This window comes from Lissotriton helveticus, chromosome 5_1 (assembly GCF_964261635.1).
Source record: "Lissotriton helveticus chromosome 5_1, aLisHel1.1, whole genome shotgun sequence".
Classification (NCBI taxonomy): Eukaryota; Metazoa; Chordata; class Amphibia; order Caudata; family Salamandridae; genus Lissotriton; species Lissotriton helveticus.
In genome coordinates this window covers 1012666018-1012685201 of record NC_136065.1, presented here as the reverse complement: position 1 = coordinate 1012685201, position 19184 = coordinate 1012666018, and the positions used below count along the sequence as shown (strand labels likewise).

At 45.5% G+C, this 19184-nt stretch overlaps 1 protein-coding gene across 1 annotated transcript in view; it reads left to right on the top strand.

Moving 5' to 3' along the window:
• Nucleotides 1–18870, top strand: part of FANK1 (fibronectin type III and ankyrin repeat domains 1) — a 1467952-nt gene extending 1449082 nt beyond the window's left edge. The window contains exons 9-11 of the mRNA XM_078643513.1: nucleotides 17888–17965; nucleotides 18047–18091; nucleotides 18194–18870. Of these exons, the coding sequence (XP_078499639.1) occupies nucleotides 17888–17965; nucleotides 18047–18091; nucleotides 18194–18232 (162 nt within the window). The 3' untranslated portion in view covers nucleotides 18233–18870. The remainder of the gene's footprint in view (nucleotides 1–17887; nucleotides 17966–18046; nucleotides 18092–18193) is intronic.
• Nucleotides 18871–19184: the final 314 nt, after the last annotated feature.

Sequence of the window (19184 nt, the reverse complement as noted above, 5' to 3'; positions counted from 1 at the left end):
GACGGGAGTCTCCGGTACGTAGAAAAGTAATGTCTTATAGACATACATAGAGAATAGTAGGCCTAAAGGCCTCACCTTAGTAACATATCCATGTCCTTTTGTAAAAAGGACCAAACTCTAGAGAAGAGCCAATCAGCTATCACCTCCCTCTAGAACCTTCCTGGCAGGAGCCTCAGTTCCTCAGATTTTCTACCGCACGTTGTGCTAAGGGAGTCTCCTCTGAGCTCTGCTCAGATTCTGTGTTTTTTCACTTCATTAAATGACTTTGTTGTCAAGGATGCTTTTCTACTATGGATTATCTTGAAATACATTCTTTAAAGAAGGTCTGGTACAGGCCAAAGACTACAAGGTATGTCGCACTTTCTCAAGTAAGTTTTTGAGAGGTTGTGAAGGGTGATTTTTAATATGGTGTCAAACACTAAGACCAGAAAGGAGGTTTTTTATTTTCTCCAGTAACCGTGATGAGGCGTTATCCTCAACGTCTAGGAGACCTCAAAAGAGAAGAGAATCTCCTCAGACTCATTCCTCAGGGGAACATCCTGAGAAGGCCCTCAAAAAAGACCACTCATGGGTCTTCTGGGCGCAGTTCTTAAAAATCTCCTCACTCTGTGGATAAGGAGAGTAAAGGACTTGCTTTTGGAGAAAAATCATGTAAAAATGGCGACTTCTGAGCCGTCAAAATCACCTCCTCTGGTCATAGGACCCTTCAGGAAGGCGTCTTCTATTCCTCCTGAGGTAAAGACTAAGAAGCCAACATCGTCAACAGGATCGTCGACAAAGAAACCATCATCATTGCCTATTACAGCCTCTTCGTCTACGATGGCCTCGTCTACGATGGCCTCGTCTACGATGGCCTCGTCTACGATGGCCTCGTCTACGATGGCTCATCTACAATGGCTCGTCTACGACGGCTCGTCTACGACGGCTGGTCTACGATGGCTCGTCTACGACGGCTCGTCTACGACGGCTCGACTACGACGGCTCGTCTACGACGGCTCGTCGACGATGGCTCGTCTACGATGGCTCGTCGACGATGGCCTGTTTACAGCGTCGACGACGGCCTCATCTACGATGGCCTTGTCTACGATGGCCTCGTCTACGATGGCCTCGTCTACGATGGCCTCATCTACGATGGCCTCATCTACGATGGCCTCATCTACGATGGCCTCGTCTATGATGGCCTCGTCTACGATGGCCTGTCTACGACGGCTCGTCTACGACGGCTCGTCTACGACGGCTCGTCTACGACAGCTCGTCTACGACAGCTCGTCGACGACGGCTCGTCTACGATGGCTCGTCTACGACGGCTCGTCGGCGGTGGCTCGTCTACGACGGCTCGTCGACGATGGCCTGTTTACAGCGTTGACGACTGCCTCATCTACGATGGCCTCGTCTACGATGGCTCATCTACAATGGCTCATCTATAATGGCTCGTCTACAACGGCTCGTCTACGACTGCTTGTCGACGACGACGGCCTCGTCTATGACTGCTCGTCTATGACTGCCTGTTTACGGCGTCGACGATGGCCTAGTCTACGATGGCCTAGTCTACGATGGCCTCGTCTGCGATGGCTTGTCTACAATGGCCTCGTCTACGACTGCGTCGTCGACGACGGTCTCATCTATGACTGCCTCATCTATGACTGCTCGTCTACGACGACCTGTCTATGGCGTCGACGATGGCCTCGTCTACGATGGCTTCATCTACGAGGGCTCGTCTTCGATGGCTCATCTACGACGGCATCGTCATCGACGGCCTCGTCTATGACTGCTCGTCTACGACGGCCTGTCTACGGCGTCGATGATGGCCTAGTCTACCATGGCCTAGTCTACCATGGCCTCGTCTACCATGGCCTCGTCTACCATGGCCTCGTCTACCATGGCCTCGTCTACCATGGCCTCGTCTACCATGGCCTCATCTACCATGGCCTCATCTACAATTGCTCCTCTACGATGGCTCCTCATTGACGGCCTCGTCTACGACGGATCGTCTATGATGTCGCCTATGACGGCCTCGTCTATGACTGCTCGTCTACGACGGCATAGTCTATGACGCCGATCTCGTCGACGGACGCGTCGACGAGGGAAATTCCGACAATTTTGGAATCTCTTATAATGTGGTAGAGAGGGCTGCTCAGCGTTGTAAGATCTCAATGGTCTCTAAAGAACCGGTCTGCTTCTTGTATGACTTCACAGAACCTCTCAAGAAGGCAGTAAGGTCAATACCGATTATCGATTACCTATAGTCAGAAGGGGTAAAGGTCATGCAGAACCCCTCCTCTGTATCACCAGTGATCCCTCAGTTGGATAAGAAGTATAGGGCGCCAGATACAGCACCCGCGTGTTTAACAGGGCATCCTAAGCCGGACTCCTTGGTGACACAGGCGGCCTAGAAGACCTTCAGGAATCCTTCGGCCCCTTTGTCGCTTCCTCCTGGTAAGGAGGTAAGAAGAGTGGACAACATTGGGAACAGGTTTTCCTCAATATCGGCAATGACGGTAAAGGCCGCGAACGCCCTAGCGCTCTTGGGACGCTATAATAGGCAATTGTGGGCACACATAGCCCCATAGCTGTTGGAATTGCCTGATTCATCCAAAGTGGAAGTAAAGAGGATTCTGCTAGATGATGAGGCATCGACGTCAGAAACTATAGACTGCGCGATGGATATCGCTATGACAGGGTTCCGCCAGTTGGCTGGAGCAGCAGTCTTGCGGCTCCAAGGATGGCTAAAGGCAACCTCTTTCCGTCCTGAGGTGCAAACAAAGATTTTGGGCATGCCATATGTTAGCCAGTTACTATTTGGCACGAAAAATTGATGAAGCAGACACTGCGAGACCTTTGGGCACTCTTCAGTATAAGAACCAGTCCTGTTGTAGAAATAGAGGAAGAGGACAGTCTTCCTAGAGAGGAAATTATTAATACAGGTCTTCCTGCCCTTCATGCCAGAGTAGACCGCAATACCAACAGTGCCAACAACAGCAAAACAAGCAATCCTCTTTTGGGAGGTCGTCCTTTCAAGGTACAGGACAGCGGAAATAACAAAAATCTATGGCTGCTTCTATGAGAGATCTCGATTATGCTGCAGAAAGGAGCAATAGAGAGAGTACCTCCATCTCAGAAGGGAAAAGGGTTTTATTCTTGCTTCTTTTGATCCAGAAAAAAGACAAGAAGTGGAGACCAATCTTGGACCTTAGGGCCCTCAACAAATTCCTAAGAAGTAGTCGTTTTGCATGGTAACGATCCAGGAGGTCTTGCAACTACTGTAACAACAGGATTGTAGGGCGTCCCTAGACATACAGGACGCTTACTTCCATATCCCAATTTGCAGGAATCACAAAAAGGTACTTGCGATTTGCAGTAGCGAGCAGACACTTGCAGTTTCGCGTTCTGCCCTTCGGGCTCAAGTCTGCACCGCGCATATTCACGAAATGTCGTACCCCGGTGGCGGCATATCTCAGACAGTGCCATCACGTCTTTCCGTATCTGGATGACTGGCTGGTCAGGACTCCATCCTTAGAAGACGCGTCCAGGTCTTCCAGCGCCTGTTTAAAGCTTTTCGATTGCTAGGGTCTCACCCTCAATCAGGAAAAATCGGTCCTACAACCTTCTCAGTGCATCAGTTTCCTAGGTGCAACCCTGGACACACGGTCAGCAAAAGCTTTCCCATCCAGAGAGAGGATGTACAAGCCCCTTGCACTAGCTGCTATAGTAGCCTTGAAGAAAGTCTTGACAGTCAGTCACTTCAAATCCCTCCTGGGGATGTCAGCGTGTATCCTCCTGATTCCTCACTGTCGACTACGAATGAGGAATCTACAGGAGGCGCTCTTGAAGCAGTGGGTCCAATGCACAAGGTCATTCGACGACCGCATAAAAGTGAATCCTCAGATGGTCGGAGCCCTGCAATGGTGGATGTCATCTCAAAACCTCTCTCAAGGCTTGTCATTCCTGCTTCCGGCTGCTCCTCATGTTCTCACAACAGGCGCCTCCTTGGAAGGCTGGGGAGCTTTTCTGCAAAGAGCTACAGATAAGCGGGTAGTGGTCTCCTATGGAGAAAAAACTACATATCAATCTGCTCGAACTGCGGGCAGTCTTCCTGGCCCTTCAAGCTTTCCTGCCAAGAATAAAACATTCCCTGGTGCTCATGCGGACAGACAACACCACGACTAAGCACTACCTCAACAAAGAGGGAGGGACACGCTCGCTGACACACTATCGCGAGTTGCAAAAAATAATCTGGAATTGGCTCATACTCCACAATATAACCCTAAGAGCGGAATATGTCCCAGGCACGGACAATGTGCTCTCCGACTTGTTGAGCAGGCAGAAAACATCGTCACACGAGTGGGAGCTAGATCAACAAATTATCGACCAGATCTTCTCCAGATGGGGCACGCCGCAAATCGATCTATTTGCGACGACAATGAACACCAAATGCCCACACTTCGCAAGTTGGCATCCCCAGTCAGGGTCTCTAGGGAATGCATCTTCCATCGCATGGCGCAACGTCGTTGCGTACGCCTTTCCGCCATTCCCGATGCTTCCCAGAGTCCTCAGGAAAATTTAGGTGGAGCCTTGTACTCTAATTGTAATAGCCCCAACTTGGCCGAGGCAACATTGGTTCACAGAGCTCCACCGTCTATCCCTGGAGCCGCCGGTCCACCTGGGCAGTATCTATCTCTGCTTACAAGGAACAACAATAAAGTTCAACATCTGGATCTGAGGTCTCTCAGGTTAGTCGCCTGGCTCCTGAGTTCAGAGAGTTCCACAATCTGAATATTCCACAAGACTGTAGACATTCTTGCCAGAGCAAGGGCGGATAGCACGACCAAGACGTATTCCCTGAAATGGAAGCGCTTTTGTGTTTGGTGTGCAGATCACGGGATTCGGCCTTTCTCCACATCACCGGAGCAAATATTACCTTATCTATTACATCTGGCACAGTCGGGCCTAGCCCACTCCTCCATTAAAGTACACTTAGCAGCAATATCTCGTTATAAAGAACTTCAACGAGTCCATCGCTCTGGTCAAGCGGATTGATTAAGCAATTTCTAAAACGATTATACAGATCTTTCCCGCCAGTAAGGATGTTGCCACCTGCCTGGCATCTCAATGTGGTTCTTAACCAGCTCATAAAACATCCGTTCAAACCAGTACACAGAGCTGACCTAAAGTATGCCTCGTGGAAATCAGCACTCCTCCTGACGCTCACATCTGCAAGGGGGGTCAGTGAGCTACAGGCGTTTTCAATCCAGGATCTTTTTCTACAGTTTAATAACAGAGTAATCCTGAGAACCAATCCTAGGTTTATCTCAAAAGTCCCGTTGGACTTCCACCTAAATGAACCTGTGGTTCTGCGTTCCTTCTTTCCGAACCCAAGCACGGCAGCTGAGAGATCGCTGCTTTCTTTGGATCTCAAGCGATGCTTGAAGTTTACACTGACAAAACGAAAACATTCAGGAAATCTAACCAGCTATTCATAGCTTACAGCAGACCTAGAAAATGTCTACCGCTTGCTAAGCAGAGCATCTCCAGATGGATTTCTGCAGCCATTGCTTTCTGTCATGACCAAGCTGGACAGCCATTGCATTCCAAAGTGAGATCGCACTCCACGAGAGCCATGTCCACTTCTTTAGCTCTCTTTGCAGGGGTGCCAGTCATTGACATTTGCAGGGTGGCAACATGGAAGTCGCCGCATACCTTCACTAGGCACTACTGCCTGGATATGGAGCTGATGAATGATGCAGCAGTGAGACAATCAGTGTTACGCCATCTTTTCAGTAAGGTGAGCCTTCCTCCGTCCCTCCATCCTACTCTGGTGTGCCCATTTCTTTAGTAATACTTATTGTGGAGGTCTAATGATGGTTCATGCTCGCATGATGCGTCTTATCTAAGGACTTGTATATGCTGTTCCATCAGAAATGTGCACTCTGCATTGCTTGCTACTCTGATTCAGGCATGTGAATCTATGAAAGACACCCATAATACTGGATAAGAAATGCGTTACTTACCTGTAACTGCAGTTATCCAGTATTGGTGTCTTTCATAGATTCACATGCAACCCTCCCGCCTCCCCTGGAAGGACTCACCTACCTCTCTCAGTGTCACGCCTACTTAGCTTAGTGCGTACAAAAATCTGAGGAACTGAGGCTCCTGCCAGGAAGGTTCTAGAGGGAGGTGATAGCTGATTGGCTCTTCTCTAGAGTTTGGTCCTTTTTACAAAAGGACATGGATATGTTACTAAGGTGAGGCCTTTAGGCCTACTATTCTCTATGTATGTCTATAAGACATTACTTTTCTATGTACCGGAGACTCCCGTCTCGACGACGGGGAATGATTCAGGCATGTGAATCTATGAAAGACACCAATACTGGATAACTGCAGTTACAGGTAAGTAACGCATTTCTTCGATAGAGATATCTAGCCACAGATTCCTTACCTTAGAATTTCCCAGGTGTTTCTACGTCTGCAACGTTTGAAATGCCAGTCTTGGCTGAGAACATCTGGCTTTTCAGGGAATGTTCAGGCTTCCCTCATTAACATCCCTTTTGATGGAAACCATCTCTTTGGAGAGAAGACAGACTTGGCACTGGAGCGCTTTAAGGACTCGTGGGCTACAGCCAAGACCTTGGGCCCGTCAACCTCAGTCTGCCAATCGCCCCTTTCGTGGCAACAGAAAGGTTTCCAACTACGCCAACCCTCCTTCAGTCCAGTCACCGCCTCATGCCAGCTGCACAGTCGGTGCGGGAGCGAGGACGCGGTTCCTACCGACCCCATGGGCCAGGTAGCCTGAAGTCTGCCACAACCACCAATCCTGATGCAGGCTCAGTCTCTAAGACCTCCTAATCTTGCCCTACAAGGTCATGGGTGGCCAGTTGGTGGCAACATCTCTCCACCCCTGGCAGTCCATAACTTCGGACAGGTGGGGGCTACAGATTATTTGAAGGGGCTACTCCCTTCTCTTTGTATCTTGCCTTCCCCCTTTGCTTCCCACGCACGATCAGCTGACAGAGCATTATTTGTTCTTGCTTCGGAAGGAAGTCATGGCTCTCTTGGCCAAGGTAGCCAAAGAGAGGCTTCTGGTGTCAGAAGTAAACAGTGGTTGCTATTCCTGCTACTTCCTGATCCCCAAAAATAACAAAGGGCTTCACCCTATCTTAGATCTGAGAACCCTCAGCCTCTTCCTTAAAAAGGAGAAATTCAGGATGCTCACTTAGGCTGAGGTATTGTCTGCCCTGGACAGGGAGACTTGATGGTAGCGCTGGACTTGCAGGACATTTACTTTCATTTTCTCATTCTGCCTGCCCATCGATGTTACCTGAAGTGTATGGTAAGCCAAGAGCAATGTCAATTCATCGTGCTCCACTTTAACCTTAACAGCACCCCTTCGTCTTCACCAAGGTGCTGGTGGTGATCGCATCTCATCTGCGCAGATCAGGGTTGCTAGTCTTCCCCTATTTTGACGACTGGCTGCTGAAGGCAGGATCGCCAAAGGCTGTTGTCTCCCACCTCCAGACTATGTCGAACCTCCTCATTTGCTGGATTTCAGTATCAACATTCTGAAGTCACACCTGTCTCCTTCTGAGACACTCCCTTTTATCCAAGCTGTTCTGGACACAGTGCAATTTTGATCTTATCCTCTCGAGCAGCAAGTCCAGGATATTCAGGCTATGATACCGATGTTTTAGCCTCTATTCTGGATTTCTGTTAGAATGACTCTGAAGCTACTGGGCATCATGGCCTCCTGCATCTGACTAGTGACACATGCCAGATGGCTTCTGCAAGCTCTGCAGTGGGACCTGAAGTTCCAGTGTGCGCAGCACTAGGGGAATCTCTTTGACACATTCCAGCTCTCGAAGGGAACTGCAAAAGACCTGCAGTGGTGGCTAACAAACCGCGATTGGGTCAGAGGCAGAACTCTATCCTCTCTCCAACCAGATCTCACAGGAGTGACAGATGTGAAGTGGCTGGAGCTCCGAGCGATTTGGCTGGCATTTAAAGCCTTCCTACCCTCTATCAAAGGAAGGCTAGTACAAGTGTTCATAGACAACACCACAGCCATGTGGTTCTGCAACAAACAGGGTGGGATTTGGTTGTGGTTCCTTTGTCAAGAGGCCCTGCATCTGGAAATGGCTAGCACAGTAGGGCATATCCCTGTGATTCAACAACTGGCAGGTTCCCTGGATGCCAAAGCGGACAAACTCAGCCGTCGATGCCTAGCGGATGACAAATGGCATCTCCAGCTGGAGGTGGTACAAGGTCTCAGCAGTGGGGAGAACCTTGATTACATCTGTTTGCCTCCGCGAGAACATGCAATGTCAGCAGTTTTGCGCGCTGGAGTTTACAAGGCGGTTCTCTCTCTGAGACGCTTTTTGTCTTGTGTAGAGCTCAGGCCTCCCGTACACCTTTCCGCCATTACCACGTGTGCCAGAGTTCTCAGGAAGATCAGGAACAACTGGGCTCAAGTTATTCTTGTAGCTCCAGACTGGGCACGCAGAGTCTGGTATTCTGAGCTTCTCAGCATGAGCATCAATCCTCCGATCAGGCTGCCTGTTCAAGAGAATCTTCTGTCACAGGAGCAGGGGACGTTCCTCCACACAAACCTGACCGCACAAGGCCTTCTTGTGTGAAGATTGAGCAGCAACAGTTGACAGCTTTCAACATTTCTCCTGAAGCCTACAATGTTATTTTGGCAGCCAGTCGTCCCTTCACCAAGACAGTGTATGCCTGCTGGTGGAACAAATGTGTATTATATTGTACAGAAAAGTCTATTGACCTAATTTCTGCTTCTCTTTCTAATGTCTTTCTTTTTATCCTTACCCTTGCCCAGCAGTGCTATACTCTAGGTACTCTCAAGGGTTACCTTTCTGCTCTGTCTGCCTTTTTGTGGCTGCCTAAAAAAACCTCTGTATTTAATTCCCCTATTGTTCGTAGATTTCTCAAAAGTCTTGTACGTATGTTCCCACCTACCCCTTTCATTGTGCCTCAGTGGGACCTTAATTTGATTCTTACATTTCTGTGTGCTCCTTTCTAGCCTCTTCATAATTCTCCCCACCGGCTTCTCAACATCAAGACAGACTTTCTAGTGGAAGTCACATCTGCTCAGAGGGTGAGTGAGCTGCAGGCTTTATCTTCAAAGCCTCCATTCCTGTCTATATTTCCAGACAAGTTGGTGCTTCGCACTAGTGCATATTTCCTACTGAAAGTGATAACACCATTCCACGTGGGCAAATCCATTGCATTGCCCACTTTTTTTCCTCCTCCACATCTCTTAAAAGAAGAGGATTGACCCCAATGTCTGGACCCAAAAAGAGCGTTGTCATTCTATCTTGACAGCACACAAGAGTTCTGGGTGGACAACCAACTCTTTGTGGGGTATGTTGGAGCAAAGAAGGGTTGGACAGTACAGAAATGAACCATTTCATGCTGGGTCGTTCTCTTTATAAAAATCTGCTACGCACTGGCCAAGAAGCAGCCCCCTGACGGCTTAAGGGCTCATTCTACCAGGGCAAAAGCTGTTACCGCTGCGTTAGAATGGTGAGTTCCAGTCCTGGACATCTGCCTGGCAGCAACGGGTGCAGCCCTGCACACGTTCACTAGACACTACGATCTCGATCAAAAAATTTCCGGATCCAGTCTGACGCCTGGGAAATTCAAAGGTAAGGAATCTGCAGCTAGATATTGCCTCTACCAGATAAGGTGTTACTGAAAGTAAGTAACTTGTTTGTCTGCTCCTTTTACCCTCTACCATCTTCCATTAGGCCCCAACAACACAGATTCTATCTCATCCTCCTTCTCCCAGACCTTATTACCCCTTCACTGCCAGGGCCATTTTAAGGTATTTTGGTGCCACAGGTATGCTACATTTTTGACAACTTTCCCCCTCTTTTTCCTGTGCGCCACTGTACACCTGCTACTGGACACTAGGGTGTTGGGTTGGGGTAGTATCTTTAACGTCCCCTGTTAAGAGACGCCATAGATGGCCACCTGAGTGCTGTATACATTGAAACGTCCCCCCACCCTGCTGGCCACAGTTCCAAACTTCAGTTACACTTCGACATGTAGTATTTGCACAATTATGTTAAACAAATTTAAATTACAAGGATAACTCGGTGGGGAGACATATATACAAGTGCTTCCCTGCTTCAAGCAAGTTCTAAGATCAGCACATGGAAAAGCAGAAGCAATGTGGATGGCGGATGGCGGCCGTCATGACTTTCTGGTGGCGGGGTGGGAGGGGCGTGGGGAGGTGAGGACGGGGGAGGGGCAAAGCACGAGGTTTAAGTGTTAAACTTTCACAATGTAAAAGGAATAGAAATATATAACACTGCATCTCTGCTCCTTGCTCCTGCTCTCCTCGTGGGACAGGAAACAAGGAACAGCCAGGCTCCCCTGACCAATAACTACGCTGCAATTCAGCGTTGTGCGCTGTAATGCAGCGGTGTGATTGGTTTTAAGCGTTCTGGTTCGACGCTCAACCAGGGAATGGGGGCCTGGGGTTGGTGTCCATTCTGGCTTTAAGGCAGCCTGCATGGCGAACGGGGAAAGTGCGCATGACTAGTTTGGGCGGCTTGTGAGAGCCGACCAAACAGCTGTTGTGCAGTCAGGAGTGGGCAAACCACTTGTCCCCTGCCCTGCTCCATGAGCAGAGCAGGCCCGCCCCCGCACGCCCGCAAAGGAAATATAAAATGATAATAACTTACAGTTATTATTGTTTTATATTTCCTTTGCTTTCCACTGCTCAAAAGCAGTGAGGCCACGCTCCTCCGCCATAGCAGAGCAGCAGCCACTGTGATATCCCTTTCCCCAGTCTCCCATCTTTTCCCCCTCTACCTAGCATCGCCAGTTGGCAGATTGTGTTTTTCAGTGTTGCATCCACACTTGTTCCCCCGAAATTAGCAATATTTATGGTTATCATGACCTGCACAAAAGCTGAGAGGATATGTGTTTTAGCAGCTAGTGCTGCAGGCTTTGGAACTGTGGAACTCCTATGATTCTGGGCAAACACTTATCCCCCGACGACCCCCACCCCCACCCTCCCCCTGCTCCAGCGCCCTCGAGACAAGTTTGCACTATAAGCAACTCAACAAAAAAAACACGTAGTGGATTTCGCATACTTTTCCATATGTAATCAGTCATTCTGAACAGTTAACATGCTACAGCATTATCTTTTTTTTTTTTAACTATACATTTTCCCCCTTTTATGCAAGGAAATGCACAGTTTCACATACAAAGAAGAGCAAACACATTAGACAGCAAGGTTAAGAAAGAAAAAAAAAAAAGATTGAGCAGTAACCAGGTTCTATCACAGCACAGAAAAAGTAATGCACACTGATATACAGATGAGTAAAAGCAGGCTGAGTTACATCACAAAGCAAAATAGTGGCTAATTATAATAGATAACTTTCCATATACATTTGCACTTAGATCCTTCCAGTTATAGCAGACCAAATCTTGGCTCCCACTACTCTCTTCCTCTTCCCCTTAGTCTTATAGATTGCTAATTCTAAATTATACATGGCTAATAGTCTTGAACGCCAGCTCGAGAATGTCGGTGGATCAGGGCTAATCCAATCCTTAGTAATGCAAGCCCGCACCACCGCCATGCAAATAAACAAAAAAGATACCATAGCTCTTGGTCTAGTCTGTGCAGTACTATCCGAGCCGACCCCTATCAGAACCAATACCCCATAGCTCTTGGTCTATTCTGTGCAGTACTATCCGAGTCGACCCCTATCAGAACCAATACCCCAGTTATGCCCACAGAGGATCCCATTATTACACCTAAAAACTGCTTGTTTTCTCTAAATAACTCCCCAAATTTCGGGCATAAAAAAACATATGAACTGCATCCGCTGCATATAAGCCACATCTATTAAACTTAATCCCAACTGATGTCCCCCATTTTGAAATCTTACTTGGGGTATAACACATCATATATGGCCATGTAATGTTGAGTGCTCATCCTCCCAGTCATCAAAACTTGATTAGCGAGCCCTAAGGATTTCCTGATGTCGACATCCTCTAGCCCCACTTTCCTTACCCATTTTCCTTGACATACATCCAAATCATCAGGGAATGTCTCTATTAGTTGTGCATAATATTGCCCAATAGATTTTTTCTTCAGTTTTTCAATAAGCGGGATCCTAACAAGTTGTTGTTCGAATCCAGACCCTTGCTTATTAAAATACCTACGAATTTGAAGATATTTTAAAAATGAATGCTTAGCTAAACCATACTTAGCTTGCAAATCTGCAAATGTTGCCAATTGACCACCATCACATAGATCCCCTAAATAGTGAATTCCTTTTAATCCCCATCTATTGGTCACTTGATCACAAACAATTATTGGAAGTAGCCCGGGAGCTGAGAATGGTGTATATACATTCAGCTTTGAGACACCTAACTGCCGCTTGACCTGCTTCCAAACAGAATAGGCTGCTTTAAGTATTTTACATTTGTTTTTCTTAAAATAGCTTGGTTATATTATTTTGACGAGGCATTCCCTAGTCTCATCCCCCAGCTCAAATTCATATATTGATGGTCAATGGCAGGGTAGGATTTCAGCCCTGTCCCCGACTACCAGGGGTCTGATGTATTGCAGGATAGTTGCCCAATAATAGAGCATAAAATGCGGCAAACCCCAGCCACCCCGATCTTTAGGTAGCATCATTTTCTTATAGGCCCTTCTCTGTCGACTAAACCCCCATAAGAATCTAGAGCAAATCCTCTCTAACCTCTTAAAACATGACTCAGGAAATTCAAGGGGAATTGTTCTAAACATATATAAAAACTTTGGTAATACCATCATTTTTAATAGGTTTGATCTGCCGTGAAGAGATAAATGCAAATGTTCTAGCCGCTCCAATGTTGAATTCACCCTTGTCAACACAGGATTCATATTTAGCTCTGGGATGTTAGTAACAGGCATTGAAATTTTAATTCCCAAATATGTAACTTCTGAAACAGTAGCTAAATTTTCAGGAGGATCACCACCTGTATAGAGCACTTGCGTTTTGGATATATTTAATTTATAACCAGAAAAGCTCCCAAACTGAGATGCCAATTAATTGATTGCAGGAAATGCGGTGACAATATCTCTTGTGACTACAATGATATCATTCGCATATGCTAATGCCCTATACTCCATATGCCGAAGTTGAACTGGTTTTATATCTTTAAACCGATTCAGCTTATTAAAAAAAAAATCAATATATAAGGCAAATAATAAGGGTGAACAGGGGCAACCTTGCCGTGTACCTCGACCTATCTTAAATAGACCCGACTCTTGACCGGAAATTCGTGTAGTAGCTTCCGGACAGATATAAAGTGTCCTAACTGCCTGCCGGATCTTGGGACCAAATCCCTACAGTCTTAATACCTCCCACATATAAGCTAGGAAACCCTGTTGAATGCCTTCTCGGCATCTAACAGGATTACCCCCAGTGTGGTATCAGTTGCTTGAGCCCAGTCCACAAAAAAAATCACACGCCTCACATGGTCTGCTGTATCCCTCCTGGGGATAAACCTGTGTTAAAAATTAGAGACCAATGCAGAGATAACACCAGCCAGACGCATATCAATAATCTTGGAGTAAATTTTATTATCTGAGTTGATTAATGAGATCGGTCTATATGACGTAGGCAGTAGATCAGGCTTATCCTTTTTCAAGAAAACTATAATAGTAGTCTTGCACCAAGACACTTGTGCATTCCCTCTTTGCGCGGCTAAAAATAGTCATAAATTCTATTTTTAAAACTTGTCGAAAAGTCCTATAAAATTCAAGGGGGATGCCACGGGTCCCACAGCCGTGCCTACTGCCAATGATGTTATTGCTGCCTCCACTTCCTCCCAAGCAATATCTGCATCTAATTCTACCATTTGATCATGTGTCAATTTTTGAATTTCGACATCAACACAAAATTCCTCTAATTTCCTTTCAGCTCCAATAATCTCATCCTAAGTGTACAGCTGTTGATAACATTTACTAAACACATCAAGCACTTCATCGGACTTGTCCCGAATCTGCCCAAGATCATCCTGAATCTTGTTTATCTTATTGGCTACCTCTTTCTGATATAGTCTTTTTGTCAGTATTCGACCAAAGTTTTCGCCTACTTCGTACACTACAGACCTATATATAGCGATTTTAGCAGCTAATTTTGTGGCAAAGTTCTGATATAATCTCATTTTTTGACAGATATATCGCTTAAAATGTGTTCAATGTTTTGACCATTGGTGACTATCCCCATAAACTCAATTTCCTATAGCCTTAATTTGTTCATCTCATCCTGCACTTCACCCCGCAATATATGCTGTTTTTTAATAGAGTAGATTAATGTTTCCCCTCGAACCCCTGCCTTAAATGCATCCCAAACAATAGGATCTAAGGCAGAGCCCTGATAATTATAAAAAAAATCATACATCCATTTACACATCTGTTCGCAATATACCGGATCAAACAAAAGTTTGCGTTCAAAAGTCCAGGCTCTTGAAGACAATCTACAGCTAACATCTAATTCTAACACAATAGGGTTATGATCTGATATTATCTTGGGCTTAATATCAATCCTGACATTTCTTGTTTTCTCTGCTGTTATGAAAAAATAATCAAGACGCAAAAGCTTTCTATGAGGTGAAGAATAAAAGGTATCCCCCGAGACTCCTTTACCATTTGCCCAAAATACATCCACCAACCCAAATTCTTTGACAAGCTCTCTTGTGGCTTTGAAAACCTTATCTTTCCCCCCGTCATAAGGCCTCTGACTTGCTATATCAAAACCACCCTCCAAATGGAGATTGAAATCCCCACAGAGGATCAGCGGAGATGGCCATGCCACTAACTCAATACTCAAAAAATTTAGCATATTTGGATCATCCAGATTAGGACCATATATTGAGCAGATTGTCATTGGAACACCCTCAATCCATACTTCAATGATCACCCAACGTCCGCAAAAATCTTCTTTAACACACTTACAATCACCCCAACCAAATCTCTTCAAAATAGCTACCCCTCTCGTTGTCGAACTTTGCCGAGTACAACCCAAAAGCTCCATACCAAGATCCTTCAACCATTTCCGATTGTTCCATGCAATATGAGTCTCTTGTATACAAAGCAGATCAGCCTGCATTGAAGTTAAAATCTGAGCCATAATCCCCCTTTTTTTTGTCATTCAGGCCACAAACATTCCATGAGCACACTGAAAGTTTACCCATCATTATAAAGAGTTACTTTGAACATTCCTTGCTTGCTTTGCCCAAACCCTGCACTATATCCCAATAATAAAAAAGCATGATATTGAAAGCTTTATTTACCATACCCTTGCTGCCGGACACATACCACACCCATACTGTACTATCCCTTGCCCCTCCACCCCCACCTCCCTTACCACCCCCAAAAACTCCCACCCCCCTTCCGAACCCCCACCCGAAAGAGGCATAAGGACTGAATAGATCTGAAAGGCAAGATGGCGGCCACGCCAGTGACCGAGTGAGACAGGCTGTGGACGCTGCCTGCTGTTAACCCCCCTGTGTTCAACCTCTTGGCGACTAATAAAGCTAGGAACGTCGCATGAACGCCGCAAGAACGTTTGCGCATGTTGTGGCTCTGGTTTTACCTGCATCAGAAGGGATTCCTCAGATTTTCGCAAGCTGTGTTTCACTGCAGTTCACTTGGATACTGGTGGAGCCTCGGAGCGCTTGATTTCCGACGGTGGCGCGAGGCAGAGGCAGCGACTGTCGCTCAGAGAGAGGGCTCGCTGAAAACCCGGACCGTAGCGTGCTGGTGGCAATGGCGCCCAAGAACGCCAGCAAAGGTCCTAAGACTTGGGCGGCTGCCGCAGCCATCTATACCCCCCTGTACATGTACATGCTCCAGCTTCGGCTAGCAATGGACGAGGCGGCACTGTCGGTGTACGACAGGATAAGGTTATGTCTCCTTCAGGGGGCACATGGACTGGTGATGGCGCCACAGCGAAACGGAAAGTTCCAGAGATCTTTAAAAAGATGCAACCGAAAGGTAAGAGCCTGGATACTGTTTCACCGGGTGTTGTGACAACCTCTCCATCTGTTAACAAAGTTGCAACATCGCAAGTCGCAACATCACCGGCACTATTAAATGACACATCTGATCCCAGAACCAAACAAAACTTTTTATTTTCATCAGTACAGCAAGGTGCAACAGGGTTAACAGTGAATGGTGAGACTATGTAAGTGCCAGATTAGGATTCAGCAGTGAAGGCGCTGGATTAGACATTAGTCTAAATTAAATACCTTGCGGGGGGAATCACAATATTAATGTCAATGTTGAGGTGCAAAATGAATCCGCCAAATTATTAGAGGCACCTGAAATAACAGCTTTATCTCATTTGACACCAGGTGTTGCAGTTAATCTTCAGGGGGGTCTGCTCTCATCATCGGCTTGCGGGAATCGTGGAGAGGTACATCAAGAAATTGGAGCTAGTATGGAAAATCTTGGTAAAGATGTGATATTAAAGATGTTGACTCTGGAGATTCAGGTGGAAAATTCTATTCAATGTCAGAACCATCAAACTCCTCGGATAATGAGTGTTGGAGGTGATTGGGCAGACGATAGAAGTGTGACTAGCTCTGTTCTACAGGATGATGATGAAACAAGTTTGGATGTCTCTGCTGATAAAGGAACGGTGCAGAAAGCAAGGGAAGTCTCCAAATCAGCCTCTAAGGAAATACTCGATAAAGCTGGGTCATTAGTGTGGGGCTATTAATTTTCACAGCAACTTGGGGAGATGAATGGTGGTCCGGGTAGCTGCATTGGAGCAATCGGAGAGACCAACAGTGCTGGTACCTTGGTAGAGAAGGAGATCACCCTGTCCACCATCTATCAAGCCATAATGACACATCGAGAGGAGACTAAAGCAGAGAGACTACGCACACAAGGTGCAGTCCGTAAACTTCAAAATATGGTGCGTCGTGTTGTTAAGACTTGCTTAGAGATATCTTTAAGGATTTGGGAAGCGGAGGCAAGAATATCCATATTCGAGGATGAGATTGTGCAGCAGAAAGCAAATGTAACTTCTCTACACTCTACGAGAGAGGATATCAATTGGAAGCTCATTGACTTAGAGAACTACTCTAGAAGGAACAATTTACGTGTACTAGGTGTTCCAGAAGGAAAAGAAGGCAAAGACATACAACAGTTTGTCATTGATTTATTTTCAGAAGCCTTCCCCGAACTGAGTCAATGGAAGTGGGAAGTTGAGTTGCAGAGAGCACAAAGATTCCCTTTTCATGTGCGGGGTGGCGCAAGGGGGTTAGATAATAAACACAGGGCCATACTGATCTGTTTAAATCCCTTTCTTCTTTGTGAGTCTTTGTATGATTTAGCAAGACCGGACCGGAAGAGTGGTGGGAAGGGTTGCGAATTTTTTGTGCGACCAAATTTTTGTCAGGCCACAGTCCAACAGAGGTGGCACTTGCGTCAGTTGATCCCTCTATTTCAAGCCAAAGGCGAACAGGCCTATCTACTTAACCCATCTAAACTTAAAATTATTCACAAGGATAAAACACTTTTTTTTGTCTCTGAGATTGCTGCGAAGGAATTTCTAGGTACAATATGAGAGGGAATGTTGCTTAGAAGGTTGACTTTAGGTCTTTTCACGCCAGGGGTTAGGGGGGTAAGCTGACTGTACACAATCCTTTCTCTCCATCACCAACAAGGACTTTTCAGTCCTTGCTACAGCATTATCAGTGCTGACATTGTAAATTAATGTTTGCCTTCTGTTTGACCTAGAAGTGAGAGCTTAATATTTTTAATTTAGCTTTTGTCTTAGGTTAAAGGTACAATGTATATTTGCTTGTAAGATTACAATTCTAGGTACTAATGCCCCGGTAATCTAATTATTTACAGGTCGCAACATTAAATAATCATGAAAGACTTGTTCAGCTACTTCTGGAAAAAGGTGCCAACCATTTAGTTAAAAATGAGGTAACTCTTGTTTAATGTATTCGTTTTTTAACTTTAAAAAAATGAATGTTCACTTAGTGCACGATTTGCTTTGTTTTTCAGTATGGAAGAAGTATCTTGGAGATGGCTAAAGCTTTCCAAAGAACGGTAAATAACTTTTGACGTAGAGTTTGAATGCAATTTGTTTTTTAAAGAACACTCACTTATATGTCACATTTAATGGTCTTTGTATTCGTGTCTTTTTTATAGAAAATAATCGCCCTACTAGAAAATACGGAAAATAATTAGACTTAGCCCTGGAAAAGGTTTTCTTAATGGAGACATCGGCTTCTTCGCGCTGACAGTGAAAACAGATGATGTGTACACACGAACTATATATAACAATGCATTTGTTTAAAGTTTGTTATTGAATCCCTCATAAGGCATCGCAACATTCCTCGAGTAAATTACTCCAAGATGGAACCCTATTAACGGATGCACATTTTTGTCAGGATGAGATCAATCCCTGTATGCCCTCATATAAAAAGATTTCATTTTTTCTATGCTTAAATTTTCTAGGAGCTAAAGGAAACGTTATGAAACAACATTTGCCACTCGTTCTGTATTCTGGCAGAAGTTGATTTCTGGTCTTATGGCGCTCAAAACGGATGAAATCAAATGCTCTTGTTTGTTTGATTGATTTAGGTAAATATAAAAAATACATGCAGGTGCTGGTCAACATACATTTCTATATATTGGACACTTAATCCGTTGATTTTTCAGTTGTTGATTCTTTAAAACAGTTCTAAATGTTTTCCGTAATGCCCGTTTTTTTAAATGAAACTGTCAAGCAAAATTACAAGATTGTGTTATTGATTTCATATTAATGTATACAAATTGATATGTATTATCTGTTACAGTGTTCGGAAACTAAATTATTAAATATAGTGTATATGGTCTCGTCTTTCTGTCAGTATGCTAAGGAACTTCTGAACTGCTCCTCACGAATTGTTTTGACCTCATTATTTACTTTTAACATCTTGGTTAACGGTACGTGGTCAAATCACGGAAATAATTCTTGTTTCATCTCCTTGACGTGAAATATTTAGGTGCACGAAAAACCCACTGTCTTCCTCACAGGTACAAAAATGTTCGGGGACTTCCCTTGTCATCTGTAAGCTTCATTGCTCCTTGCCTCATCAACAACGTTCACTTGAGATGAGCCAATCTCTTAAGACAGGCACTTGTCCCATCACCTTAA